This window comes from Eschrichtius robustus, chromosome 4 (genome assembly GCF_028021215.1).
Source record: "Eschrichtius robustus isolate mEscRob2 chromosome 4, mEscRob2.pri, whole genome shotgun sequence".
NCBI lineage: Eukaryota > Metazoa > Chordata > Mammalia > Artiodactyla > Eschrichtiidae > Eschrichtius > Eschrichtius robustus.
Window position 1 is genome coordinate 36511946 of NC_090827.1, and position 25819 is coordinate 36537764.

The 25819-nt window shown below is 43.6% G+C and overlaps 1 protein-coding gene across 5 annotated transcripts in view; it reads right to left on the reverse strand.

The window, feature by feature from the left end:
* ZNF827 (zinc finger protein 827) overlaps positions 1–25819 on the reverse strand; it is a 178342-nt gene that overhangs the window by 99687 nt on the left and 52836 nt on the right. For all 5 annotated transcript variants that reach the window (XM_068542576.1, XM_068542577.1, XM_068542579.1 and 2 more), the window contains exons 4-5: positions 24443–24923; positions 6959–7192 (exon numbers count right to left, since the gene is read on the reverse strand). In XM_068542576.1, coding sequence (XP_068398677.1) covers positions 6959–7192; positions 24443–24923 — 715 coding nt within the window. The remainder of the gene's footprint in view (positions 1–6958; positions 7193–24442; positions 24924–25819) is intronic.

Sequence of the window (25819 nt, forward strand, 5' to 3'; positions counted from 1 at the left end):
GATGGTATTTTTAAAAGCAGTCTAGAAGTCCCCTCTGAGACATAACAATCTAAAATATATATATATATACATACATACATACATATATATATATATATATGTATATATATATATATATGTATGTATGTATATATATATAATTAGAAAAGTAGAGTACCGGGTTCAGTAGGTTTCTCTAGGTGCTCAAAAAAAGCTGAAGTGAAAAAAAGCATTTTTCAAGTGCAGACTGATTAGACTAGGCCATTCTGACATTTTCATGCTTTCAAATTCCTCAGCACCACCTATTTGACAACAGGATAAATAGACAGCATTAATAAAATAAATAAAATACTTTTTTTACTGATGCTTCTAAATTACTCTTTAACTCTTTTATAGTTGGCTAACATGTCCACCTGTTCACTTTAGGAGTGTGCTCTACTTTCCACTGTAAGCAAGGAGAATCACAGGAACTAGGTAAAACTAGGCCTCCCAGGTTCTTTCCACCATTCAATTAAATAACCCGTAAGTTTGAAGGAGGGAAACGAGAGATGATATTAATATAAACTGAAGACACCTATCTTCCATCCTTGCAGATAACTACTGAAGTCATAGCTTATAAAGTTTGATAGGGGCTTCCCTGGTAGCGCAGTGGTTGAGAATCTGCCTGCCAATGCAGGGGACACGGGTTCGAGCCCTGGTTTGGGAAGATCCCACATGCCGCGGAGCAACTGGGCCCGTGAGCCACAACTGCTGAGCCTGCGCGTCTGGAGCCTGTGCTCCGCAACAAGAGAGGCCGCGATAGTGAGAGGCCCGCGCACCGCGATGAAGAGTGGCCCCCGCTCGCCGCAACTAGAGAAAGCCCTCGCACAGAAACGAAGACCCAACACAGCCATAAATAAATAAAAATTAAAAAAATAAAAAAGTTTGATAGACTACGATTTTCCAAGGGAGAAATATCAAATAGAACAGTGAATAGTTTTTGCCCTGAGAACTTATTTAGCTAAAATCCCTACTTTATCTCAAGGAATTCTTTAGAACAGCAGAGTCTCCAACGTGACCTTGGATTTGTTGGAGCTGAGGGTGGGGAGCTTTTCCCTCCTAAAGGAATGCACACGTTGCCCAGGAATAATCCTGAAATTTAACAGCAAAGCACATGGGAAAAAAGCAGCATTATCTGAGGCTAACAACCAACGCTATCTTGATTTATTAGGTACACGTACCCTTCTAAAAAAGGTTCCCAGATACCATTACTTCCTAATAAATGAAAAAGAATCTCCACTGAAGACAGATGATTCTTTTTAAAAGGCAAAATGTGCATTTAAGAGAGCTTTCTTCTCTGTCAGTTTCAACCCAAGGCACTCTTTTTTTGGATCGACCGAACTTATTTCTCTAATTAACCATTTCCTCAGCACAGTGCTTCCCAAAACTTAGCTTTCAGAATCACTTGTAGGGCTTATAAAGAACTCGAGAGTTTCAGCTGGGTCCACAGTAGAGCTCAAGAATTTGCATTTCTATCACTTCTCTATCTTCTCCAACTCATGCTGATTCTGCTGGTTTGGGGACCACACTTAGAAGCAGGGCCTCGGCACATACAGAGTTGCTGCTGGGTAGGCTGGGTCCTGGCTGGGCAGTCTTCTCCACCAGAAAGGAAAGGCAAGCATCACCCGAAGGCCAAAACACATTTACATTCAATATTTAATTAACAGCAATGCCCATAATCTGCTCCTTGAACTTTCGGGGTTCAGACATATTGCTTATCTTCCTGGTCTCACACTACCCTCACTCTTGCCCATCCAAGGTGCGTTTCTGGGGATTCTTCTCCTCCCAGCAATCCTACATGACAGCAGCCATGTCTGCTCAACAGGCCCTTATTCCTAGATACAGCAGAAGTTTCCACTGGTGGGCCCCAATCGGAGCTGAGGCAATCAGCTGGAATTTGGGATGGGGACTAAGACATTTCTGTTTAGGGACTTCCTTGGCGGTCCAGTGGTTAAGATTTCGCCTTCCAATGCAGGGGGTGCAGGTCTGATCCCTGTTCAGGGAGCTAAGATCCCACATGCCTCGCGGCCAAAAAAAAGCAAAACATAAAACAGAAGCAGTATTGTAACAAATTCAATAACGACTTTAAAAACGGTCCACATCAAAAAAATCTTTAAAAAAAAGAAGAGAAATTTCTGTTTAGCTGCTCTTTTGAACAAGCTGATGGCAATTGTCATGTTTCACCATGTGGGCTGGATATCAGAAAAAGTCCATCTGTATGAGCAGAGAAGCAGGGATGGGCGGGGACCTCCTGGGCTCCATACGGTCTTCCAGTCTCTGGCTTCAGGGGACGCCTGACACCCTGCTGCATCCCTACCTTTGGGTTCATTCCAGAAGTCAACCCCAAACCTGCACCTTCCATTAAATTCCTCTTTCCTGCCTAAACCAGCTGAAGAGGATTTGTTACTTACAACCCAAAGGGCCCCAATTAAAACTGTTCACAAAGTCAATCTCTGGGTACCTTTCCTCTCTGCTTCAGTTCACCTCGGAGATTGAATTCACCTTAAAACTTCATCCTAGCCAAGTTACCTGCTTCTAAATATCTCTGCACTAAAGCCCTTTCTTACGTAGGTGATTCCCTGAACCCTACGTCACTATGTATTTCAAATCCAGGACCTGCCTGGATTCCTCTACAAGAGGCAATTATAATTTATATTTCTCTCCAAGACTAGGTGGGGATAAATGAATATAAATCAGAAATGAATATAAATCGATGCAGTTTCCCTCTTCGAGCACAGAAAAAGGAAAACCAACAGACGTATTTTGAATCAAGGTCTAACGTGAGGTTTTATTTACCATGTTAGATCAATTTAAATGTTTAATTTTTCATTAATGTTTCTGAATAGCTCCAGCTTTCCAGCTACTTCTTTTTTGTGGGATTCATATTTTTAAATGGCATTCTTATCTACTACTTCTTGGTTCAATTATACATGTGGTACATTTTATATATGCACGACCAAGGTAGAAGAGGGCATTTCTTTGTTTCTTTGAGCGTAGCTACTTCTCTTTTTTTCTTTATTGAGGTATAGTTGATTTACAATATAGCTACTTCTCTTAAAGCACAACAGAGACAGAGCAGATGAAACTTTGGGTCACTTAGAGCATTACATCACATCTGTGATAACACATCTGTTCTCTAAGTTTTCAGAGTCACTAGACGTTGCAAAACCAGAGATTAAGACTGACTTGATTCTCTTAGTCTGTCTGATGTAACCTAGCCTCTCTATTGGACTTCAGGATTTTGGCCTCCTTAAATCAAGACTTCTGGGAATTATCTTTGGCAAATATACACTTAGCAGAAAAGTCTGATTATCTCGGCTTTCTCATGTCACGTAACAACAAGTAGTCCCAGACACCCAGTGGTTTCCTTAGAGCGGGTTGCTTTCTTTATGGTAATCAATTTACTTGGTCCAGCTGTCAGGCACTTGACTGCCCAATTGACAACTGGAAATGGGAAGGAAGAAAACTCAGATTTTCCTAAACACACAGTTAATGAAAAATTTCACCTGGTTGTTAACGCATCTGTGTTTTCCCCATAAAACATACATGTTAATTTGGAAAACAATATGCCTACAGAGGTTTCTCCACCTAGGAAAGTTTCACATGATATTTGACCTGGCCATGTGCCCAACATCCATCGTGAAGGAGTTAACATAAATTAATTTAAAACCGGAAAGGAGGCAGCCAAATGGTTGACTAGTTTCGTCTTGCTAATTCGAGGAAAAGACCGAAAGGGCCTAAACTACGACAGTCGTAGCATTGAATCTCAAGGAAATAAGTAAGAGAGATGAAAAATCCTCTGATTCCACATGGTAGCTATTCTTTGGGTCAAAACTGAAAGAAGGAAAAAAAAATGTATGATAATGCATGGGACGTACTTTTCTCACCTAACTCTTCCTAAACATATGGATTTTCCCCAGCGGGACAGAAGACCATAAATGAAAATTAGCAAGGCAGGGACTCCCACCCACAGGAATACCTGCATCAAGGCTTTGGGGTATTAGACGAGGAGCAGCCCTGACTACCTGCACAGATGCTTTGAGAAAACGCATGACTACTCTTGTCTATACCAGGAAATAGCATGGAAAGGAGGGCCTGAAGACACTGACAGGTCCTTTCCTCAGATGGCTTTCAGGGCGTAAACACTGAAATTGTTAAAATTATAACTTGAGGAAAGACAGCATAGGCGGTTTTTTCCTAACATCTTCCTTCTTCCAAGAGCACCGAGCCATCCGTGATTAGAAACCCTAATATCCACTTTAAACCTAATAAAGGGTGAGTCCTCTTTACCTTGTGGCTTCGGAATGAAAAGACATTTGTGTTTTTTTTAAGTCACATTCCTATTTTTAGGGCTGACTTGGAAACTTCTTCGCAGTTTAGTGACCACAGTCTGCTAGACTGTAGATGTATGAAGTTCCAAGTGCAAAGCACTGATTGAATGAATTCCATTGCCCTGGATGACTTCTGACTAGACCACAAGCATCTAGAAGGTAGAGTCTGTGAAGCATATTTCTTTGACCTAAGTCAAAGCATACAGAATACTGGAAAATTTTTTCAGGGCAAAACAATAATTATCTTAGTCTTCAAACAAGTTTTCATTTCCACAGCATGAAGCAGGGCAGATGCCCTGTGGAAACATGACTATGTCATCCATTCAACTGTTATCTTTTTTGTTTTGTTTTTGTTTTTTGTTTTTTTTAATTTTTGGTCACGCCACACACCTTGCAGACTCTTAGTTCCCTGACCAGGGATGGAACCCGTGCCCTCGGCAGTGAAAGCGTGGAGTCCTAACCACCGGACGACCAGGGGATTCCAGATTCAACTACTGTCGAACCCCACAGCACGTGTACTCACTAACACCCCACATAAACATTTAGAAGAGCCATTGCTGACCACAAATGTCATTAAATGTGCATGGCTGCCTAGCTATATGCTATTTCGGGAATCTCTTATTACCTAGGAAATGATTTCATACTTCATTGTCTCAAACTGCATCATCCAAAAGGACTAAGATAAAATGTTTTCCTTAGAGAACATCTTTCCTGAAATCTCATTATTGCATATTATCTTTTGGTGCCACCCTAGCTTCCTCTGCTCTCAGTGCTGGCTGCACAGTAAACTCTGAAATAGAAATATTGCACACTGGAATCTTACCACCAGGAGGGGATAGGAGTCACTGTTGGAAGAGCGTGAAAATCTATGTTATGGGAGAAGCATTAGAGAGCTGTGTGACCTCTCTGAATTGACTGGAAAACTAAGAGACAGATTACTGCATGTCACCAAGACCTTTTGACACAGGAGGGAGGGTTCAAAGTATGTGGGCTCGAACATCATTTTTTTAAACTTGCAGCTTTTAGCGATTAGCACAATCTTGCTAGAACTCCCATTTACATAGGAGAAGCTGCGTTATCACTGAGAAGTTTAGAAAAATGGGGCGACCAGGTAATAACTGTATTATGCTTTATCTGTAACAAATCATGTCCCCCGGAAGTTCCAGTATGTTTTAAATTAACATCAAAGGAAAGAATTCTTAACCCCACCAAATGGCAAATACAGGAATTTCAACTGTTCTAATACAACAACCCTAAGTAAATAATTATTAATTTCTTACTTTCCAACGTACTGGTCAACCAGAAACACAGAATTGCTGGTGAAATTACACTGGGAAGGGGTCTCCGTAATACATATCTTGCTTTCATCCTCCAAGCACACCAAGTTACAAAACTGAAAACAGTGTTTGATTCATATTAGTATTTTGAGTAGAGTCTCTAAAAATTATTTTTAAGCAGCAGCGAACTAAGGATGGGATATGACTTGGTAAGTACTATTGTTTACATAACTTTTCTTTCCATGTTCTTAAAGTCATACCTTTGAATTTTAAAACACACTAAATTTCTATCTGTTCTGAAGGGCATGGGGCAGATAGGAGACTGGGTGGGAAAAAATCCAAAACACATGAATTTCAAATTATAACCCATTTTGCCAACATTTGATAGGCTGAAATGACATTTAGATACTAATAAAAATTATTTGTTTGCCTTAAGAACTTAGATTAATCACTGTAACATTCCATTATGAGATTTTCTATTTATAAAATCTTATTGCTACTCTACTGGTAATCACTTCAAGTGCCATTTTTTTTTAAATTTATTAATTTATTATTTATTTTTGGCTGCGTTGGGTCTTTGTTGCTGCGCACAGGCTTTCTCTAGTTTCAGCAAGCTGGGGCTACTCTTTGTTGCGGTGTGCGGGCTTCTCATTGTGGTGGCTTCTCTTGTTGCAGAACACGGGCTCTAGGCACGCGAGCTTCCGTAGTTGTGGCACGTGGGCTCAGTAGTTGTGGCTCACGGGCTCTAGAGCACAGGTTCAGAAGTTGTGGCGCACGAGCTTAGTTGCTCTGCGGCATGTGGGATCTTCCCGGACCAGGGCTCGAACCCGTGTCCCCTGCCTTGGCAGACGGATTCTTAACCACTGCGCCACCAGGGAAGCCCTCAAGTGCCATCATAATGGTTTATTAAGTTCAGAAAAATATTTTTAATGGTTCTTAAAGAATATAGTACAAAAACACCAAACAGTGCAAGGTCCTCTATTAGGAAAGAATAGCTATTCTGATCAATTAACAGAAGTGCTTTGAATGTCATTAGAACCCATTTAAAATTATGACCTACAGCATCTTAGAAAACAGCACTGTTTTCCAACAATTTGCAGGCATAATCAGGAAAGGGGGAGTGTATTTAATAAGACAGGTACACGGCTGACATCCGCAAACAGACTCACACACAACACAGGAATTTTAGCCAAGTAATCCAATCATTCCTGAATTCACCGCAATAATGTGATATTGCCGCCATCAGGCTAATTATAACCCTGGCAGGAAGCAGCCCAGGTGGCTTGCAAGTGATGGTATCAGAATGTGAATATTTTAGAAGAAATCAAGTACCTGATAGTTTCATGAGAAGTTCAGATGCTGCTTTGACTGACATATCCCGCCTTAGTACGTTGCCCTTTGCTTCCTGGGGCTTAAGTGTGTCCTCAGAGATGCTCGAGGCTGGCACTTCAGACTCGGGGCTGAACACATAGTTGGACCGAGGCAACGTGGCACTTAGAGCCTCCTCTTCCTTAGGTTCCTCTTTCACTTTAAAATTAAGACTCATGGGCTCCTTCTGATTTGCAGCTGTCAAAAGAAGAAAAGGATTACACACATATACATGTATGAAAGGCCAGTCCCACTCTTAGCTGTTCCCAACTTAATGAAGTATGCAATGCATGATCACATCGTGCTAACACAGGAGGGACCACAACCCGATCAAAATAGGCTGAGCCCTGAGCACAAAAATGCAAGTCACTCCATGAGCGTAGGACTTAGAAGAGTGCGGGCTTCAGAAGAGTGCGGGCTTCTGAATCTTTGGAACCTATCGTATTTTAGGAAGCGCTGCCTCTACAAAGTGTTTGGGCATTTTCTCTTTGGTTTTCAGTGTCTTCTTTCCTGTATATGCTGCTGCCTCTCTGACCTATTAGCACTCTCCCTACCTAATCCTATTACAGAATAATGCTTTCAGACAGTTATTCTGCCATAAAATATTGAATATAAACATGAGTCAGAGGCAAAAACCAAAGCAAAAACCTAGAATGCGGTGGTCAGGTGAGGATGGAGAATTTGCCAAAGAGAAAAGCTCAGAATGGAGATATAACACTTTTGCCTTATTATAAGCTGATGCCACTGTCCCACAAACAGTGGGGCATGCACTTGGCATTGTCTTTCTGGTCAATATCTGTAGCCCAAGTTATCTTCGAGTCCACAATGGGCATTTTTAAGAGAAAAAAATTTTATTTTGGAATAATTTTAGATTTGCAGAGAAGTTGCAAAGAGGGGTCAAAGACTTCCCCTACATCCTTCACTCAGTGTTCCCTAAAGTTAACATCTTACGTAACACCATGGAGCATTTGTCAGAACGAAGAAATTCACATTACTATGATCTAAGATCCAGATTTTATTCAGATTTCACCAGTTTTTCCACTAATGTCCTTTTTCCATTTCTAGCATGGTTGGCTGGTGTGGAGTGTGTGGTCAGGGCAGAGCTAACTGGCCTATTATGGGATAGATTCTGTGGCTTGGCTACACCTTACCAGGCCTTCACCCACTGAGCTACATACTATGTCCTGGTCTTTCTTGGGAAAAACCAAGGAGGAAGACTAGCAGCCTCTTTTACCACTTGTCACTTTCACAGCCATCTTGCTCCACTTTAAAGGGCCACATAGTAGGACATTTAAGTTGGTTAATTTAGGTGTGCTGGTATTTTAAGAAATAAGATCTCATCCTAATATAGAGTTCTTAGAAATGCTTCTTAGAATGAGCCTTGGGCTTCTCTGGTGGTGCAGTGGTTAAGAATCCGCCTGCCAATGTAGGGGACAAGGGTTTGAGCCCTGGTCCAGGAAGATCCCACATGCCACGGAGCAACTAAGCCCGTGCGCCACAACTACTGAGCCTGTGCTCTAGAGCCCGTGAGCCACAACTACTGAGCCCGCATGCCACAACTACTGAAGCCGTGTGCCTAGAGCCCGCGAGCCACAACTACTGAGCCCTCATGCCGCAACTACTGAAGCCCGCACGTCTAGAGCCCGTGCTCCGCAACAAGAGAAGCCACCGCAATGAGAAGCCCGCGCACCTCAATGAAGAGTAGCCCCCGCTTGCCGCAACTAGAGAAAAGCCCGCGTGCAGCAACAGAGACCCAGTGCAGCCAAAAATAAACAAATAAAAATAAATAAATAAATTTATAAAAAAAAAAAGAATGAGACTTAAGCCCACTCCTGCTTAACAACAACAACAACAAAAAGGATGAAAATAAATACCCAAAGGGCACGCCTATCACCCCTGCCCACCATCTACCTCCAGCCAATACACAGACACAAAGTCCTTTCTTTATACCTCATGCCCTTCTAAGAATATCCCTGCTGGAGTCACAAGTTCACACAGACCAGCATATTTGGGAACTGGACCCCAGGGGGCTAAAGTGACACTTGGAAGTTTTACTACCAGAAAGATGAGGAGCTAAGACAAGAAGCCAGGTGCACGGGCTGCCCACCCTGTGTCCCCTGCCTAGCTCCACTACACCACTCCTCCATCTCTGGTCCCTGTGTTATAACAACACCTGAATGTAACTTGACCTTCAAGTCTTTGCTAAAATACCACCTTCTCAATGAAGACCGCGACCACCCTGATCAAAACTGTGATGCCCACCCCATAGTACCCGCAGTCCCCCAAACTCTCTTACCCTACTCTAATTTTCCTTTTTTTTTTTTTAATATTTATTCATTTATTTATTTGGCTGCGTTGGGTCTTTGTTGCGGCATGTGGGGTCTTTCGTTGCCGCACGCAGGCTCTCTAGATGTGGCACATGGGCTCCTGAGCACGTGGGCTCAGTAGTTGTGGTGCGCGTCTTAGCTGCCCTGCGACATGTGGGATCTCAGTTCCCCGACCACGGATCGAACCCGTGTCCCTTGCATTGGAAGGTGGATTCTTAACCACTGGACCACCAGGGAAGTCTTCCCCCACCTTTTTTTTTTTTTCAATAAATTTTTTTAAAGTCTTTATTGAATTTGTTACAATATTGCTTCTGTTTTATGTTTTGGTTTTTTGGCCACGAGGCATGTGGGATCTTAGCTCCCCGACCAGGGATTGAACCTGCATCCCCTGCATTGGAAGGCAAAGTCTTAACCACTGGACCGCCAGGGAAGTCCTTAATTTTCCTTTTTATCCAAAATACTTATCACCAGACAACATCTTGTTATGGATTGAATTGTGTATGCCCCACCTCCCCAAATACAAATGTTGAAGCCCTAACCCTCACTGCGACTGTATTTGGAGATAGGGAGATAATTAGGTTAAACAAGGCCATCAGGGTGTGGCCCTAATCCAATATGACTTGTGTCCTGAGAATAGGAGAGACACGGAGGATGTGCACACACGGAGGAAAGACCATGTGGGGACAGAGCAAGAAGGCAGCCACCTTCAAGCCAAGGAGAGGCCTCAGGAGAAACCAAACCTGTCAGCACCTTGATCTTGGACCTCCAGCCTCCAGAAGGGTGAGAAATACATTTCTATTGTTTAAGCCACCCAGTCTATGGTATTTCGCTATGGCAGCCCTAAAGACTAATCCATACTACATAATTTTCTTATTTATTATGTTAACAATTTATGGTCTATTCCTTCAACTCAAAGGTAGGCTTCATGAAGGCAATAATCTTTGTTTTAACGCTGATGTATCTCGAGTGCCTAGAACGGGGCCTGGCACACAGCAGGAGCTCAACATATATTTGTTGAATAAATATAATATGTTGGTCACAAATCAGTGACATCTGTTGGCATTCCATTATTACCTGTGGTAAACAAAAGTTACAAATCCCAAAATATTCCACCAAAGGCAATCGGAAGTGCTTTCCTCAAGTCTGATCATGAGACTGGGGATAAGACCTTCCAGATAAAGTTAAAAGCTCTGCTACTACCCCACAGCTCTTACTGAGGTGTCTCTGAATGATCACTTGGACTCTGGCATTACTAAAGGAGGAACCCAGAAAAATCTCAAGGAAAGTGCTGAAAATCTAGCCCTCTGGGGACAGTGCCATTGGCATCTGAGCCCAAGGGAACAAAGACAGTCTCTAGAGCAATCTTCAAGCATGTATTTTGGACCTCTACAGAAGGTAGTTCCTCAGAGGATTCTGTTTATCTAGCACATTTCTCCCCTTTCAACCACTTCCAGCAGGAGGGCGTGGTTGCTGGCTACCTCCTAAAGCTTCTCTCACCCTAAGCCTTTCTTCCAGAATCCTTCATAAAACCCTTTCCAAGAGCATCCTAAGTTAGTCACGATACAGTAGTTAAATGGTGTGCTGTCGGGGACTTCCCTGGTGGTCCAGTGGTAAAGAATCCACCATCCAGGTTTCCCTGGTGGCGCAGTGGTTGAGAATCTGCCTGCCAATGCAGGAGACACGGGTTCAAGCCCTGGTCTGGGAAGATCCCACATGCCACGGAGCAACTAGGCCTGTGAGCCACAACTACTGAGCCTGCGCATCTGGAGCCTGTGCTCCGCAACAAGAGAGGCCGTGATAGTGAGAGGCCCGCGCACCACGATGAAGAGTGGCCCCCGCTCGCCGCAACTAGAGAAAGCCCTCGCACAGAAACGAAGACCCAACATAGCCATAAATAAATAAATAAATAAATAAATAAGCTCATTTGTATCGTTTAAAAAAAAGAATCCGCCTTCCAATGCATGGACACAGGTTCCATCCCTGGTCGAGGAACTAAGATCCCACATGCCGCGGGGCAACTAGGCTCGTGTACCACAACTACTGAGCTCGTGTGCCTCAACTAGAGAGCCTGCATGCCACAAACTACAGAGCCCACGCTCTCTGGAACCCATGCGCCATAACTAGAGAGAGAAAACCTGCACACCACAACTAGAGAGAAGGCTGTGCGCCGCAACGAAAGATCCTGCATGCTGCAACTAAGACCCGACACAGCCAAAAAAATAAAGAAAATTTAAAAAAATAATAATAATAAAAAATAAATGGTGTGCTGTCTATTAAGTCTGTAACTTTGATTCTTTGGGTAGGAACAATATAAAGTGAATGGTTATATATTTTTAAAAATGCTTCAGGCTTCCATCTTTTAGTTTTGAAACTTTAAAAAATTCTAAGTGAGCCTAGGAAAGAGATAAGAAACTACTGAGGCCCTAGAAGCAAATCCCAACTGCTGGAGAGGGCAACCATGAAGCCAATGCTCTCTGAAGACCTAAGTAGCTTTTGGGAGCATTAGTCAGAATATGTGCTACATAAGACTTAAGAAAAAAAAAAGAAGGTATTTGGCAATATTAGTACAACCCAGATTTAACAGAACTGTAATAAGACACTTTAAAAAAATAATAGGCAGGCTGTATGTTGCTGTTTTATAAATTTGCAAGGTACTTCATACCTGGTTTTCATTCTGACAATGTCAAGAATGGCATAAAACTAGTAATGTGCTAGGGAAATGTAAATATGGCTAATGACATATCAAAAAATATGTGGGAAACACTCATTTGTCCAAGTTTTAGTTTCCCAAACATTTGGATCTAAATAGATGATGTAAAAATAGCAATATGAAGGCTACCCTGCTTTTTTTTCAATTACCAGAAATATTTACACTGAGAATAGTGCATAAAGCCCTATATTTTAAAATTAATATGACTGCATAATTGCCATCATTTTTTTATTATCTTAATTAAAAAAATGTTCTTTCTACAGGGGAAGGTGAAACTAAAGATGTTTTCTCTTTGGGGAAATTGCTAAGAGAATAGCAGTAATTTAAGACTCACTGCCTAGTCTTTACTTCATTCTTACCACTAACAAGAAGATGGGTGCACATATGGAACTCAATTTGTAAAGGACTTTCACAGCAACTACCTTGACTTCCGTTTATGTATCGTCAAGCTTCCAGACACTCCACTTAACGCAGTGAGGAAGCCCCACTAACCAAGAGGTCCCTTCTCTCACTGTTCAAACACTTTGCGACCTGAGAAAATTATGATTAAAAATTATGTACATCTGTAAGTTCATGTGCTCGATGGAGTTGGGCTGCCATTGAAAGGAAGCAAATCAGCTTTTTCTAAATCAGGATTTAGAAAGGATTCAAGACAAAGGCTAATATGGGAAAGGAATGGGAAAGCCACTGGGATAAAATGATTCCAAGCTTCTAATTCTAATAGGCCAGCATTAATGAGTTGTAAAAGGAACCCGTCTTTCCGGCGAGGTGTCCTCAGTACACTTCGAGATTCTGTCTAAGCCCCTCTCATCCCCACCCCCAGGACAATGCTGTATAACTTCCTGAAAGACCATTATTTGTTTCAGTAATGCACACAACTAGCATTTGAATAGTTATACAGGAATTGATCCTTCCATCAACCACAAGAGACAGGCATCGTTACCACTTTCATCTTGCAGGTGAAGGAACTAAGGTCCCAAGAGGTTAACAGACTGACTTCTCCAAATCAGAGACACTAGACTTCAGGGCTTCTGGCTGAAAATGCGCCCAGGCGCTCTCCTTTCTCTCCAAGATAGTCCAAGCGCCTTTAAGAAGGAAACTAACTCAAGCAGTTGCACTGTGGCCTCTGGGCAGAAGTGATACGGTGTGAACTAAGCATTGTGAACGAGAAATGAGGAAGGGTGGCGTGTAAGCTGAAGGAAAGGCATGTTTTCTGGTGGGGAAGAATTTTATGAAGATCTAAGAGGGTGGAAGAGGAAGAAGGGACGGCAACATGACTGTTACTGCTCTGTTTTGTCCGTTTCCTCTGGTGAAGGAAAACGACACTTTCCTTGAGTTTAATAAGACCCAGCTCTCTTTCAGTTCAGACTCTGGCAATTTTGTGACTGCTGAACTGGTACATGAAAAAGCTAGGCCATTGAGAATTTTACTTACTAGCTCCCCCTAAAGCAGAGCCAAAGACCCTTGGACCTGGAAGGGACCGCAGATCTGGTGGTTTTCAAACAGTGTCCCAAGGAACCAACCCTAGGATAAGCTTCTGGGGTTCCAATAAATGTCGGTTTCCAATGTAAGCTTTTAAGATTATTGAAACTAATTTAAAATTTAATTTTAAAATGTGGACCCTCAGCTCTGTTATATATAAAATGTCAAGTCACTGGAGACCACTGATAGGTTAACTTGAGTTAACAAGTTAATTCAGTTTTGTGTATCACTTGTGATGCAGTTCTCCCTGCCTCTTAGGAGTGGCAGAGTTCTAGTAATATGTCATAAATAAGGAAGTGCTTGGCTATACACTAATCTTTCCAAAAATTCAGGCCTGTGCATGTAAAACTGTACAATTATGGTACGACTAGAGTCTCTAGGTATGCCTCAAATCAGGCTTTCTCAACCTCAGCACCACTGACATTCTGGGCTGGGTAATTTGCTGTGGGTGACAGTCCTGCAAACAGTAGGATGTTTAGCAGCACCCCTGGTCTCTACGTACTAGATGCCAGTAGCACTTCCCAGTCGTGAAAACAAAAATTTCTCTAGACATTGCCTTACTCTCCCCTGAGCATGCCTCTGGTTGAGGACCACTGCCTTAAATTAGGTGCCAGGGTAGTTTCAAGTGTATCTGCTTTGGTGAAGCTTCTGATCATGGCTAACAGCCAGACAGAAATATGTAGATATACACATATTTGGTTCTGTCATTTATAGAGCACTTAATATGGGCCAGGGAGTATGCTGTTTCCTTGGATTAATTTATCTGATCCTCTCAACGACCCTCTGAAGTAGTTACTACCATTATCTCCATCTTGTAGATGAAGAATCTGAGACGAGCGAGATTAAATAAACTTCCAAATAATGGTCTGAGTAATAACCAAGTAGCTAAAATAGAATTATCGATGGCTGTAGTACATGCTGAAAGTTTGGGGTGCTTCTTGTCTGCCCTTTATCGTGATAAGGAATAAGGGCAATTGCTAAATGTTGTCAGCTTTGAAGCAAAAACTTTTTATTATTGTACTCTTCTTTCAAGCAGCTGAATACATTTAATTAAAGAGATCCTGAGATTACAAGGTGAATTGTTAAAAATCTTATCTCATTTGCCACAATGTCGCTGTGTAAATGGTATTTCTTGAAGCTGCAATCAGCAAAATAAATTTAGAAATACACTAGATGCTTATACTGCTGTAAGACCTCATCTTAACATAACACTAATTTCACGTGTGTGGGATTATCACTTAGCAACTATTTTCGAATTGCTGGACTTTGAAAATAAATAAATATAATACATGAGAACCTAAAAAATAAAGTTAAATTTAAAAATACATTAAACTACATATTCTTTGTGTTTTATATATTGAGTCTGCCCTTAAGATTTTGTTTGGAAAAAAATGGGTTTAATGTTTAAAAACAAACAAACAAAATGAAAACCATTACTGCTTTCCACTCCCTTACTTTACAATAAGAAAACAGAGTCTCAGAGAATGATATGACCTTTTTAAAACCACACAGCTCATTCATGAAAGAATCAGAATCAGAGCTCAACTCTCCAGATCACATATCAGGGCTGTTATAACTACCCAAGTTCCCTTGTAAGTGTAAGGATGTAAGGATGTATGATCTGTCTGGGCACCTGGGATTTTTTGACAACTTGATACACTTTGGGTGAGAAGAAAATAAATTGCCTTCGGAAATCATAAGGAAAGCCGAGATTTCATTAAATAATAATTAAAACAGTGAAGCATATTATATTCAAATAGAATGTTTATTTAAAACATTAGCTAAATATTTTCAAATCTTGCTCTCTCATAAGGTAAACTACTTAATTGGCCTTAAGTCATTTTATATTTAGTGTTTAGCGGAGTTTTAACCATCTTATATTTCTCATTATATTTCATTATATCTTTCATCCCCACCTGAGCTAATCCTCGGTCACACTTCAGCGTCTATGTCTGCGGACCAGGGCCGCGCAGGTCCCCTGTGACAGCTACTGAGATTATAGACATAGCGACAAAGGGAAAACAAAAGAGCCTTTGGAGCAGGGTCAAGGGTAATAACAATAGGCAGCGCCACAGAACTTTAAAATAAATAAATAAGGCTTTTCTCCGTGAACGAAACTACTACAAGCCACACATAATGAGCGAGAGCAGCTATCTGCAGGAATCCACTTAACAGACAGGATATCTCCCTTGTCAAAAGCAGGAAGGACCAGTCCTGGAAAACCGATCAAGCCTCTAGCCGGGAGTAGATGGGAGAGAAAACTGCATTTTAAATTCACGCTATTAACACATCCAAAGAATGAACTGTAGGAACAGCCGTGGAGTGATTTGCATGTAAGAACAGCTTGAGGTGACTTGAGACTGGAAAAAAAGAAAACCTAAAGATTGGATCATATATTTCCAACACTCTTCAGGGAAGTCGGTGACCATCTGCCCCAAATGACATCTGCTCTTGATTGTTACACTTGTCATTTTAAATTACTATACTGACATTCTGGTTCATACATTGGTATTTTAAGGTTTTTTTGTCTTTGTGGAACACCCAGTGAGTCTGAAGAACTCTGGGCGCTGGGAGACTGCAAAATGGTCATCAGGATCCCTTCTGCCTGAAAACCCACCCCTTTTGCCACGTGACTCCGCAGATCTTGCCATCAGGAGGTGGAGCAGATTATCCCGCCCTCTGAATCTGGGTTGGAGTGGCTGGCTTCGGTCACTGGAAGGTGGTGGGAGTGACGCTGGGACAGCTTTGAGCCCAGCCTCCAGAGACCTGGAGAACTTCTGCTCTCTCCTTTGGAAGCCAGCCCAGCTGCCATGTGGGGGAGCCCAGGCTAACACACTGAAGGATGGGACACCCTGGGGGACAGAGAGAAGCCCTCCCAGCTGGGGCTCACCTAGACCAGCCATGCCCTGGCAACCTGGCAAGGTCCTGCAGATGGATGAGTCAGCCCAGACGAGACCAGAAAAAGCACACCGGTCAGCCATGCCCAACTGCCAATCCCCAAACTCGTAAGCTAAGTAAATGGCTATTGTGTTGAGCTGCTAAACTGTGGACCAGTTTGTTACTTAACTCCCTGTGTGACCGACTCCGGTTCCTAGATTTGGCCCCAGAAGCTGAGGTCCCGGCCAACACCAAGGTGCTCACACCCTTAGAGGCTCCCTTTGAACAGCCTGCTTTCTTCCCATGGACCGCCTCTTTCTTCCATACTCTTTATGGCACTACGGAGCTGGTTGTGAATTTGTAAATCTTTTTTAAGTGAAGCAATACCACAACCTCTGAAAACCTGACTCCCAGAATATATATGACTAATGGAATACCTTTCTTATCATCTACCACGGAATACATTGTGGATGATACAAAGATAAAGACATTATAAAGGAAACATCATCCCCTGCCGCTGCCTCTCCCCACCCCTTAGCAATCTGAAATATAGTTGAAGAGGCAAGACTAAGACACAAGCAGTAATACAAGTATCAACTTGGATGTTAAGATTCTAAGTATCACTGGAGCGGGGAGTAGGGGTGGATATCACAGCAATAAAGCGCAATGTTGCTAGAAATTCTCTACAAAGATACAGAACCACTGGGGGTCAGAGGTGCATTAAACTAGTTATTTTGTGGGGTTTTTTGGGCCACACCGCACAGCATGAGGGATCTTAGTCCCCCGACCAGAGATCGAACCTGTGCCCTCTGCAGCGGAAGCGCAGGGTCCTAACCACTGGACCGCCAGGGAAGTCCCTAGTTATTTTGGTTTTAATAACGTTATTAATTCTTTTTAGAACCCCCCTCCCCCATTTTACCTAACAGGAGGAAGATTTATGGAACTCCATGTTTCCAATGACCGGACTCCTGGAACATGAGGGAAGGCAGGTAAATGGAAATGGGGGGCAGAGGGAGTGTCTACCAGCTGGTGAAGACTCAGCATTTTTCTTGAGAGGAGTAGGGATACCATTATTCAGGAGAAAGAAGCCAGGCAGGGGCACAACCTGACGCCAGAGGTATCAGAAGAGTCCATTAACGCCTTGGAGGCCTGGCGGCGGGGAGGGAGGGTCCTGGGGCGGAGGAAGCATCCGGGAGGGAGCTGGTGGGCCAGGAAAGGCCTCCCTCGAGGGATGGATTGTGGGTGTATTTTGAAGACACAAAAAAATTTAACCAGATTAGTGACTGAATTAGCATGCATTAAAAACGATGTCATGGTTTGAAGCCAAGGAAAATAAACAGTGAAGCAGACTGAGGTCAAAAGACATTTCACTCGATTGAGAAAAAAAAAAAAAAAAATTAGGTAATAGCTCATTAAGTGGTCAGGAGCCAAGCTTCACAGTTAGGCAGTGCTGAATCTCTGCTCTATCCCTCGGTCGCCAAAACCTACTAAGCCTCAGCTTGCTCATCTATAAAACAGGTTTAACATTAACAGGGTGGTTGGGAAGGTTAACTGAGAAATTACATCAAGTTGTTGGCACCGCCCCTGGCTCACTGGAAACCCATCTGATTAGTAATAAGCCTCAGGATAACAATAGTAGAAGTTGTAACAATAGTAACAACAGTAGTGAGTGGAAGAAAATGTACTTCTGAGGCAAGGAAGAAAATGACCTGGATTCAGTTTTGCAGAAACATAGAGTTTGATCAATTTTCCCAAGAGTCTATCAAGATAAACAACTACTCTGCGGACAGTTCTGGAATGAGATGAACTCTATCCAGCACAGTGAGGAAAGAAACGTCTGGATTCCAGCGGCAACCCTTCTACACTACTGACTTCCGGTCTTGGTTTCCTCAACTACATGCTTGTTACGAGCCATTGAAGACACACTGTAACTGGCTTTACTGTTACTACTCCATCTGCACTAAACAATGCCTGAAAAGCCTAAAAGTATTAGTACAACTTCCGGTGGCATCGAACATACGACATTCAGAGAATGGCTCCCTTGCTGGGAACTCTGACTCTACAAAGACAAGGGCAGAGAACAGAGCCAACTTCCAGTTTCACCACTTCCTTACTTTGTGATTTGGGGGAGGGGATGCTGGAGCCCGGCTGCCTGGATTAGAATCCCATTCCCACCACTTATTAGCTGTGTAAACGTGGGCAAGTTTCTTAACCTCTCTGTTTCTCAGTTTTCATCTGTACAATGGGAATACCAACAGTATCTTCCTCTAGGGTTGTTATAAAGTTCAAACGGGTTAAACGGCAAGGAGCAGGCACTATGTAAGTGATTGCTAAGGAAAAATCATAAACAGTGAAAGTCAGTGTCACAAAGTCTCCATCCCTGGAGGCCTGAGCACGTGTGTAACTCCAGGTCCCACTTTCTTGTTACGCCACCTGTTCCCTTCTGTGACTCAGATCAGCCCTCATCTCGTGGAGCAGCAAGTCACTGAAAAACAGGAAAGCGTCACACTCTCCCTCTCACGTGAATCACCCACCAGGTTCGGTAAAATCCAGGATTTCAATAGGACATTCGGGCCGCCTGCACATATGAGGGCCCACAATGTGGCTTCTGACACCAGGAATTTTAGTCAAGTGATCAGTGAGTGCCCATCATGAGGAAAGCCAGGCAGGGTTAAAAAAAGGGCCAAACTGAAGATGCAAAGGAAGACTGCCAAAAGTAAACCCACTGGGGAAGGCACACTTAGGCGTGGGGAGAGCCCCAGCTAATGGCACTGAAGCCTGAGGGCGTGAATGGCAGAAGGCAGGCACTTCCTTGGTAGAAGGATGCTAAGATGTTTGACAGAAAGCCAATCAGAGCCACCAGGTAATAAGGATGCCTAGTTAATGGGCATCTCCCGGCCCCGTCCTTCTTCAGCAGCACCAACAAAGGTATCACAGGATAAGGAGCTGCCCTTTACAGACAAACTGTATTGTAACTACAGATGCATAACATTATGGGAAAGAGATGGAGGTGGCGGAACAAAGGCCCATGGGAAACCGCAAGATACAACACAAACGTTCACCAGCTGCCCTTCGTTTATTCAAGAAAACCTTTGCCATTTTACCACTGAGCTCCTAACACATTCGAAACAGTTCAGCATGGACCCATTTGCAAGTCATTGTTTTCCGAAGTCCACCTCTCATGGTTAAGATGTTTCGGCCCGAATTTTATGAAATTAATAGAATGTGGGAGACAGGATAAATTTTTCTGGCCAGTTTCCAAACTAAAAATAGTTGAAATGACTTGTATCTTTTATTTTCAAAAAACCAAGTACAAAAAGATAAAAAGATATTCCCAGCCAACAACTGAGATGCCAAGTTTCTGTCAACTGCTTGGTTCTAATTTGGAGAGTTAGATTTAAATGTGATATCTTGAAAAGTGTAGTTTTCAGAAAGAGAAATGATGTAAGGCCACAGCAGGCAACTTTTAATCAGGCGTCTAATGATGATATTCCCAGTTCCTAGATGTTCTAGATGAGTCTCGAGACTTTCTAATTCTAACTGGAGAATATCAAGATGCTTCTTTTAATTCTCCTGTCATGTGGCTCCACAAGGGAAAACATGGGGCTCAATGACCATGACTCACACAGGCCTCCAGTTCCTGTTAACCTTGACCTATAGTGAATGCCTCAGATCCATCCCAAACCACCAGGCCCTTTTCATGGTCTTGGATAGAAAGTGAGGGAAGAGAGCTGCACTGAAAAACTATAGGTGTACTGAAAAAAAAACAAACAAAAAAACAGGTACCAAGTTTATCTTCCACATCAGTGGTCCTTAGTCCTGGCTGCATTTTAGAATCGTTTGAGGATTTTAAAGAAAACACCAATGTCTAGGGACTCCCCTGGTGGTCCAGTGGTTAAGACTTTCACTGCCGGTGGCGCAGGTTCAATCCCCGGTTGGGGAACTAAGATCCTGCATGCCACGCAGTGTGGCCAAAAAAAAAAAAAAAAGAAAAAGAAAACACCAACGTCTAGGTCTAGGTCCTATCCTAGACCAACTAAATCATAATTTCTGGCAGTGGGGCTGGACCCTGGCATTTAAAAAAAAAAACAAAACTCCCCAGGTAAGTCTAATGTCAGTCAAGGTGAGAACTGCTACTGGATAACGGAAAGAAGGCACAGAACAGTAGGAATTTAATCTCCTCTCCCCTGCACAGCCCCAGTCATGCGGCTACTGAATCCCTTGCCCTGACGTGCGACAGTCTGCATCTGCCTTTTGGCTCCCAAGAAAGATCTATGCAAATATGCAGGGCTGCAGCCCTCAAAGGCCTGCCTCCTAGGCTGAAACTTGGAGCAGAGTTTGCAAAATTCTCTTTTCCATCAGCCTAGAAAGCCAGCAGCAGGGGCTGTCCCATCCTCTTCCCTGAATCAATTACGGTGCTGAGCCTGGAAAGCCTTGGTCCTAGGGAACAAGGTTAATCTTGAAGGATGAAGGAATGTTAAGTGTGGGCTCAGGCAGAAGAAGAGTAGACGGTTCGGGGAAGGGGTTTGATTTCACAATCACAGACACTAGGAAACCTCAAAACGGGGGTAGGGAGGGAAGGATTTAGAGTCCCTTTAAGAGAGGATTCCAGGGCTTCCCTGGTGGCGCAGCGGTTAAGAATCTGCCTGCCAATGCAGGGACACGGGTTCGAGCCCTCTGCTGGGAAGATCCCACATGCCGTGGAGCAACTAAGCCCGTGCGCCACAGCTACTGAGCCTGCGCTCTAGACCCCGCTCGCCACAACTCCTGAAGCCTAGACCCCGCTCGCCACAACTCCTGAAGCCCGCACACCTAGAGCCCGTGCTCTGCAGCAAGAGAAGCCACCGCAATGAGAAGCCCGTGCACCGCAACGAAGATTAGCCCCCGCTCGCCGCCGCAACTAGAGAAAGTCTGCGCACAGCAACGAAGACCCAACGCAGCCATAAATAAATAAAATAAATTTTTTTAAAAAAGTAAGCATGCTTTACACATTTATAAGGTTTAAAAAAAAAAAAGAGGATTCCACCAGTGATTTTTAATCCAGTGGGAGCAAGAAAGACTCCCCTTAATCACCAAGCAAGAAAGAATCAAGTGTGTTCCATCTCTCTTTTGGAAACAAGAAGGTACGGACACGCTTGAATTTGCCACTGTGCTCCGGTTCTGCAGACTGTGATGTGGCTGGCACAGAGACTCCCAGCCCCGGTGTCCACAAACAGCTGCACCCTAGAGTCCCAGCAGGTGCACACACAGAGCCCAGCTCAAAAATTCATGGCAAGAACAATGGCGCCGTTATGATGCCTAGGGACAAGGCCTGATGCTAACCCGACATCTGATAAGGGAAAGAGCTAGAAACTCAGGCACAGCTCCCCGGGATCTGGCCTTTTGGTTCCGGGATCACAGTCACAGACACAGACAGTTAGAACACCACAATGATGGGAGCTATCAATTCCAGAGCCTGACCAACCAGAGAGCGAGTGGAAGAAAAATAAATAAATAATCCCCCCCCACCCCCGCCCGCCGCCACCTCCAGAAAATGTATTCCTTTCCTTTTCCCGTGGGCTGCGTTGCCACTGTCACCAAGTTTACATTTACATCCAAATATGCGCACACACAAAAAAATTACCAATGCATCTCACTCCCCGGTGACTTTGTAACAGGTTGCTAGGTAACAGTGCACACAAGTCAGGTTTCAGGACCTCTAGTAAGCCACCATAAAATAGCTGCACGGGCCTTTTGCATAAACAGCGTGCATTTGTTATCTGTTTTCTTATGCCAAGTGATCAGTCAGTAAATACTGCGACTGCCAAACCCGTAAACAAGTCCCCATCAATAGCCAACTGAGAAAACAGATCACAGTATAAGGCCTGGGTGCACAGTTTTTCACCCCAACCTACCGACTGGCATCTCCTCTTGTGTTTTTCCTGTTTGCAAGCCTGGCTCCCAGAAGCCACAGGCCTTATCTTGTGCTCCCTGAGACTGGGTCTGGGGCTAATAATTACAGCCTGATGCTGGGCACTCACAGCTGAGCTCAGCAGGAATTGTGTACCATCAAACCTTCCTCCAACCCCCTCACCTTCCTTAGGATTAAAAACTTTCCGGAGTCCTGGAGTAAAGGGAGTACCCTCTTCCTAAGAGTTACTAACCCCATACTGAGTTTCCCCTGTCTGCTAAGTAAGGAAATGTCCCCGTTTCTAAGCTATGCTAAGTGAATATGCCATTGCATTCCTTGGGAAAGTGCTAGAAGAGCCCAGAAAAGGAGCCCCTTTTGCTATGACATTGGTGGGAGAGACCATCAAAGAAGAACCAGAGATCTCCGAGAAGTGAAAACTAAAGGATCAGTGGCAAAAGGAAAACCAGAAGCCTGAATTTCCCCCACATTTTCAAAAATGTTTAAATACAAAAAGCAGAGTCTCAAAGAGCACACGTCCCCCTAGGTTGGGATGGAAGAGGAGAAGACAAGGGAAGAGCGTTCTTCACTGCCACGGTTGAATTCCTGACACCGGATCATTTCCGGTGTAGGATGAGCTCACTCATCTTGCAGGGTGGGATGCCTCCCTTTAACATTTCCATCCCAGTTCTTTCTGCGATGCCTCATTTCCATCCCCTGCCTTTCCTCATTTCTTCCAACCAGCGTCGTGCACTCCTGAGGGGCAAAGACCTGGGGTGATGGGGACATTCCAGAAGACCTGACTGAAGTGTCACTGAGCAAAGGGACTTCAGAGTGAAGCAGAACCTCTAATTCACCTGGCGATGACATTTAGTGAAATGTGACTCACAGCCCATTTAAAGGAAGGTGGTGACCAATTATTCTCCATTTAAAAGGGTATTGTCAATCTCCAAAGAGCTGAAATGGCATTTGGAAATCATCGTGGGGACTGCCATCTTCACTGAAAGATAGAACCAATTCTCAGCCGACCTTTCCCCACCCTCCACATCTCTTTTAAAATTTAAAATCAGACATTAAAAAATATAATGAGTAGCAGCACAGACCCACAACATGTTTTCTCATTCCAAAACGTCAGGAAAAACAGCGCTCCCTCAGCATCTCTACACCCCCCATTCAACTCCACAACTTAAAGAAATTGAGGGAAAAAAAAGAAAAAAAACTAAAAGAAACATCATGCATAACTTGATGGTGAAAGTGATATCAATTAGTAATAAGTTTTTAAAACCTACTCCGTCTTTTTTCTAAAAGGCACTGGGGCAGTTGCAAAAGAATGTTTAAAAAAACTTTTTTTTAAAATTACACTTTACATGAGGTACCTGGAGTAGTTATGTTCATAGAGACAGAAAATAGAATAATGGTTACCAGGGGCAGAGGGGAGGGTGGAATGGGGAATTCTTGGTTAATGGGTACAAGGTTTCAGTTTGGGAGGATGAAAAAGTTCCAGAGATGGATGGTGGTGATGATTACACAACAGTGTGAATGTACTTAATGCCAAAGAACTGTATACTTAAAAATGGTTAAAATGGTAAATTTCATGTTAGGTATATTTTACCACAATAAAAAAAACTTTCCATTAGAAAAAACAAAATTTAAAGATAATTGTATCATTTGCTCAAATTTGAAAACTCTATAATTGCTGATAGTAGTCTCTGTATACATGTCCTTTAAACATCTTTTAAACCAAGGCAATAAAGAACTTGAATAACACAAAGCAAAATGACCCATACAAGCACTTTAAAGAACCCAACGGAGAGGCAAGTTAAATAGGGCTCAAGGTCACACGAAGAACTGTCGCCAACCTGGCTCACGCTGTGACCTGTCCCCCACAGCAAGAACTCATAAAGGGGGAAAACCGGAAGGAAATCAACAACCCCTGTTGTTTTTAGACCCAAACCACAGCCATGCCTACTTCCAAAGGACTGCAAAAAACAAGTCTCAAGGAGAAAATGTATGAGAGCGCGGACAACTGGAATCTCAAGCGATCTTGAAATCACTTAGTCCTACCAGCTCATTTTGTAGATGAGAACACTGGTAGAGAGACAGAGAAGAGAGAGAGAGAGAGAGAGAGAGAGAGAGAGAGAGAGGGGACAACCCTCTTCAAGTACCTGACAGCTTCATGAGAAAATCAGACGCCATCTTTACAGAGATGTCCTGGCTGAACAATGCGGACGCACTGTTGGCTGCATAATCGGAGGGCTCTCTCAGCTTCGTGTGGTTGGCCGGCCTGTCGGTAGCATTCAGAGTAAAGGAGGTTGGCAGGCCATTATCTTCCTTGGGCTCCTCCTTCACCAGCAAAGGCGAGACGCCAGCCCCACCCTGGCTAGTCCTCTCTGGAGTGCTGGACTTCATCATGGTCCCCACTAGCTCTGTCCCTCCTCCTTCCCTTTGCTGCCCCAGGCAGGTACTGTCACTGAGGTGGGGAGATCCCTTGACATCGGGGTCTGGGATCTCCTCCTTCACCTTGGCTTCTGTCCTCAGGAAGTGCTGGTGGCAACGCATGTGGAGTTTCAGGCTGAAGTGACGGGAGGAAGTGAAAGGGCAGAGCTGGCACTGAAAGGTCTCTCCCCGGTCCTGGTGCTGATGAACCTGGCGGAGAAGCAAGAAGAGTGAGCTAGCCACCGTGTGCCGATGGAAGACGCCCTGTTGTACATCCACGCTACTCAGCGACAATTTCCTCACGGTACAGAGGGCTGGCCCGGGGAATCTCAGCACTAGAGGAGCACTTCATTACGTGCTTCAGGTCGTGAGGGCCATCCCTAAACATAAAGCAGGTCCACGCAGGTTAAGAATCCATTAGTAAAGCCGTACTCACAACGGAGGATGCTGTCTGCCAGTGGAGGCCGTCTGGGGTAGAATCCTCCTAATATTCTAGTCATCCCATCTCGGCTGATGTCTTCAGAGAAAACGTTATAAACCCAGCACAATTTGAACTTATATAATTACTAGCTGGGGGTCAATAGAGGTAACCCGTCAAGTAATATAAATACACTGCAGGGACCCAATTATTACCACCCAGAGAATTAGTTATGTTTTGCAAACATAATTTCCATTTCCAAAAATGCCTCTCTAGGTAATTAAGAATGTGGCAAATAATGCCTCCAGGGTATTCCCGTTTCATAGACAGAGAAACTGAGACCCCGAAGCACGTGGCTAGAGCAACATGACATATAAAGGAAGCAGAGGGGGACAAAAACCAGCGGCTGATGCCCACCAAGCTGTCTCAGCAAGATGAAACCAGTGTTTGCAAACGTGGTTCTGTCTGCAGTGAAAGAATGCAGACTTTTAAAGACAGTTCCAGCCTTGCCTGCACAGTACCTGTAAAAATGGCTGGAAACTTTTTTTACTTCCTGTCACAATCAAATTCAGTGCTTGAAAAAGTGAGGAAATCATTGCATTGGCCCGAGCCAGGCTTGGAGCTGGCAGGTGCTCGTAAGCTTGTAACTTCCCCATTCATCTCTGCCAATAATGTACTTCAGTGCTGA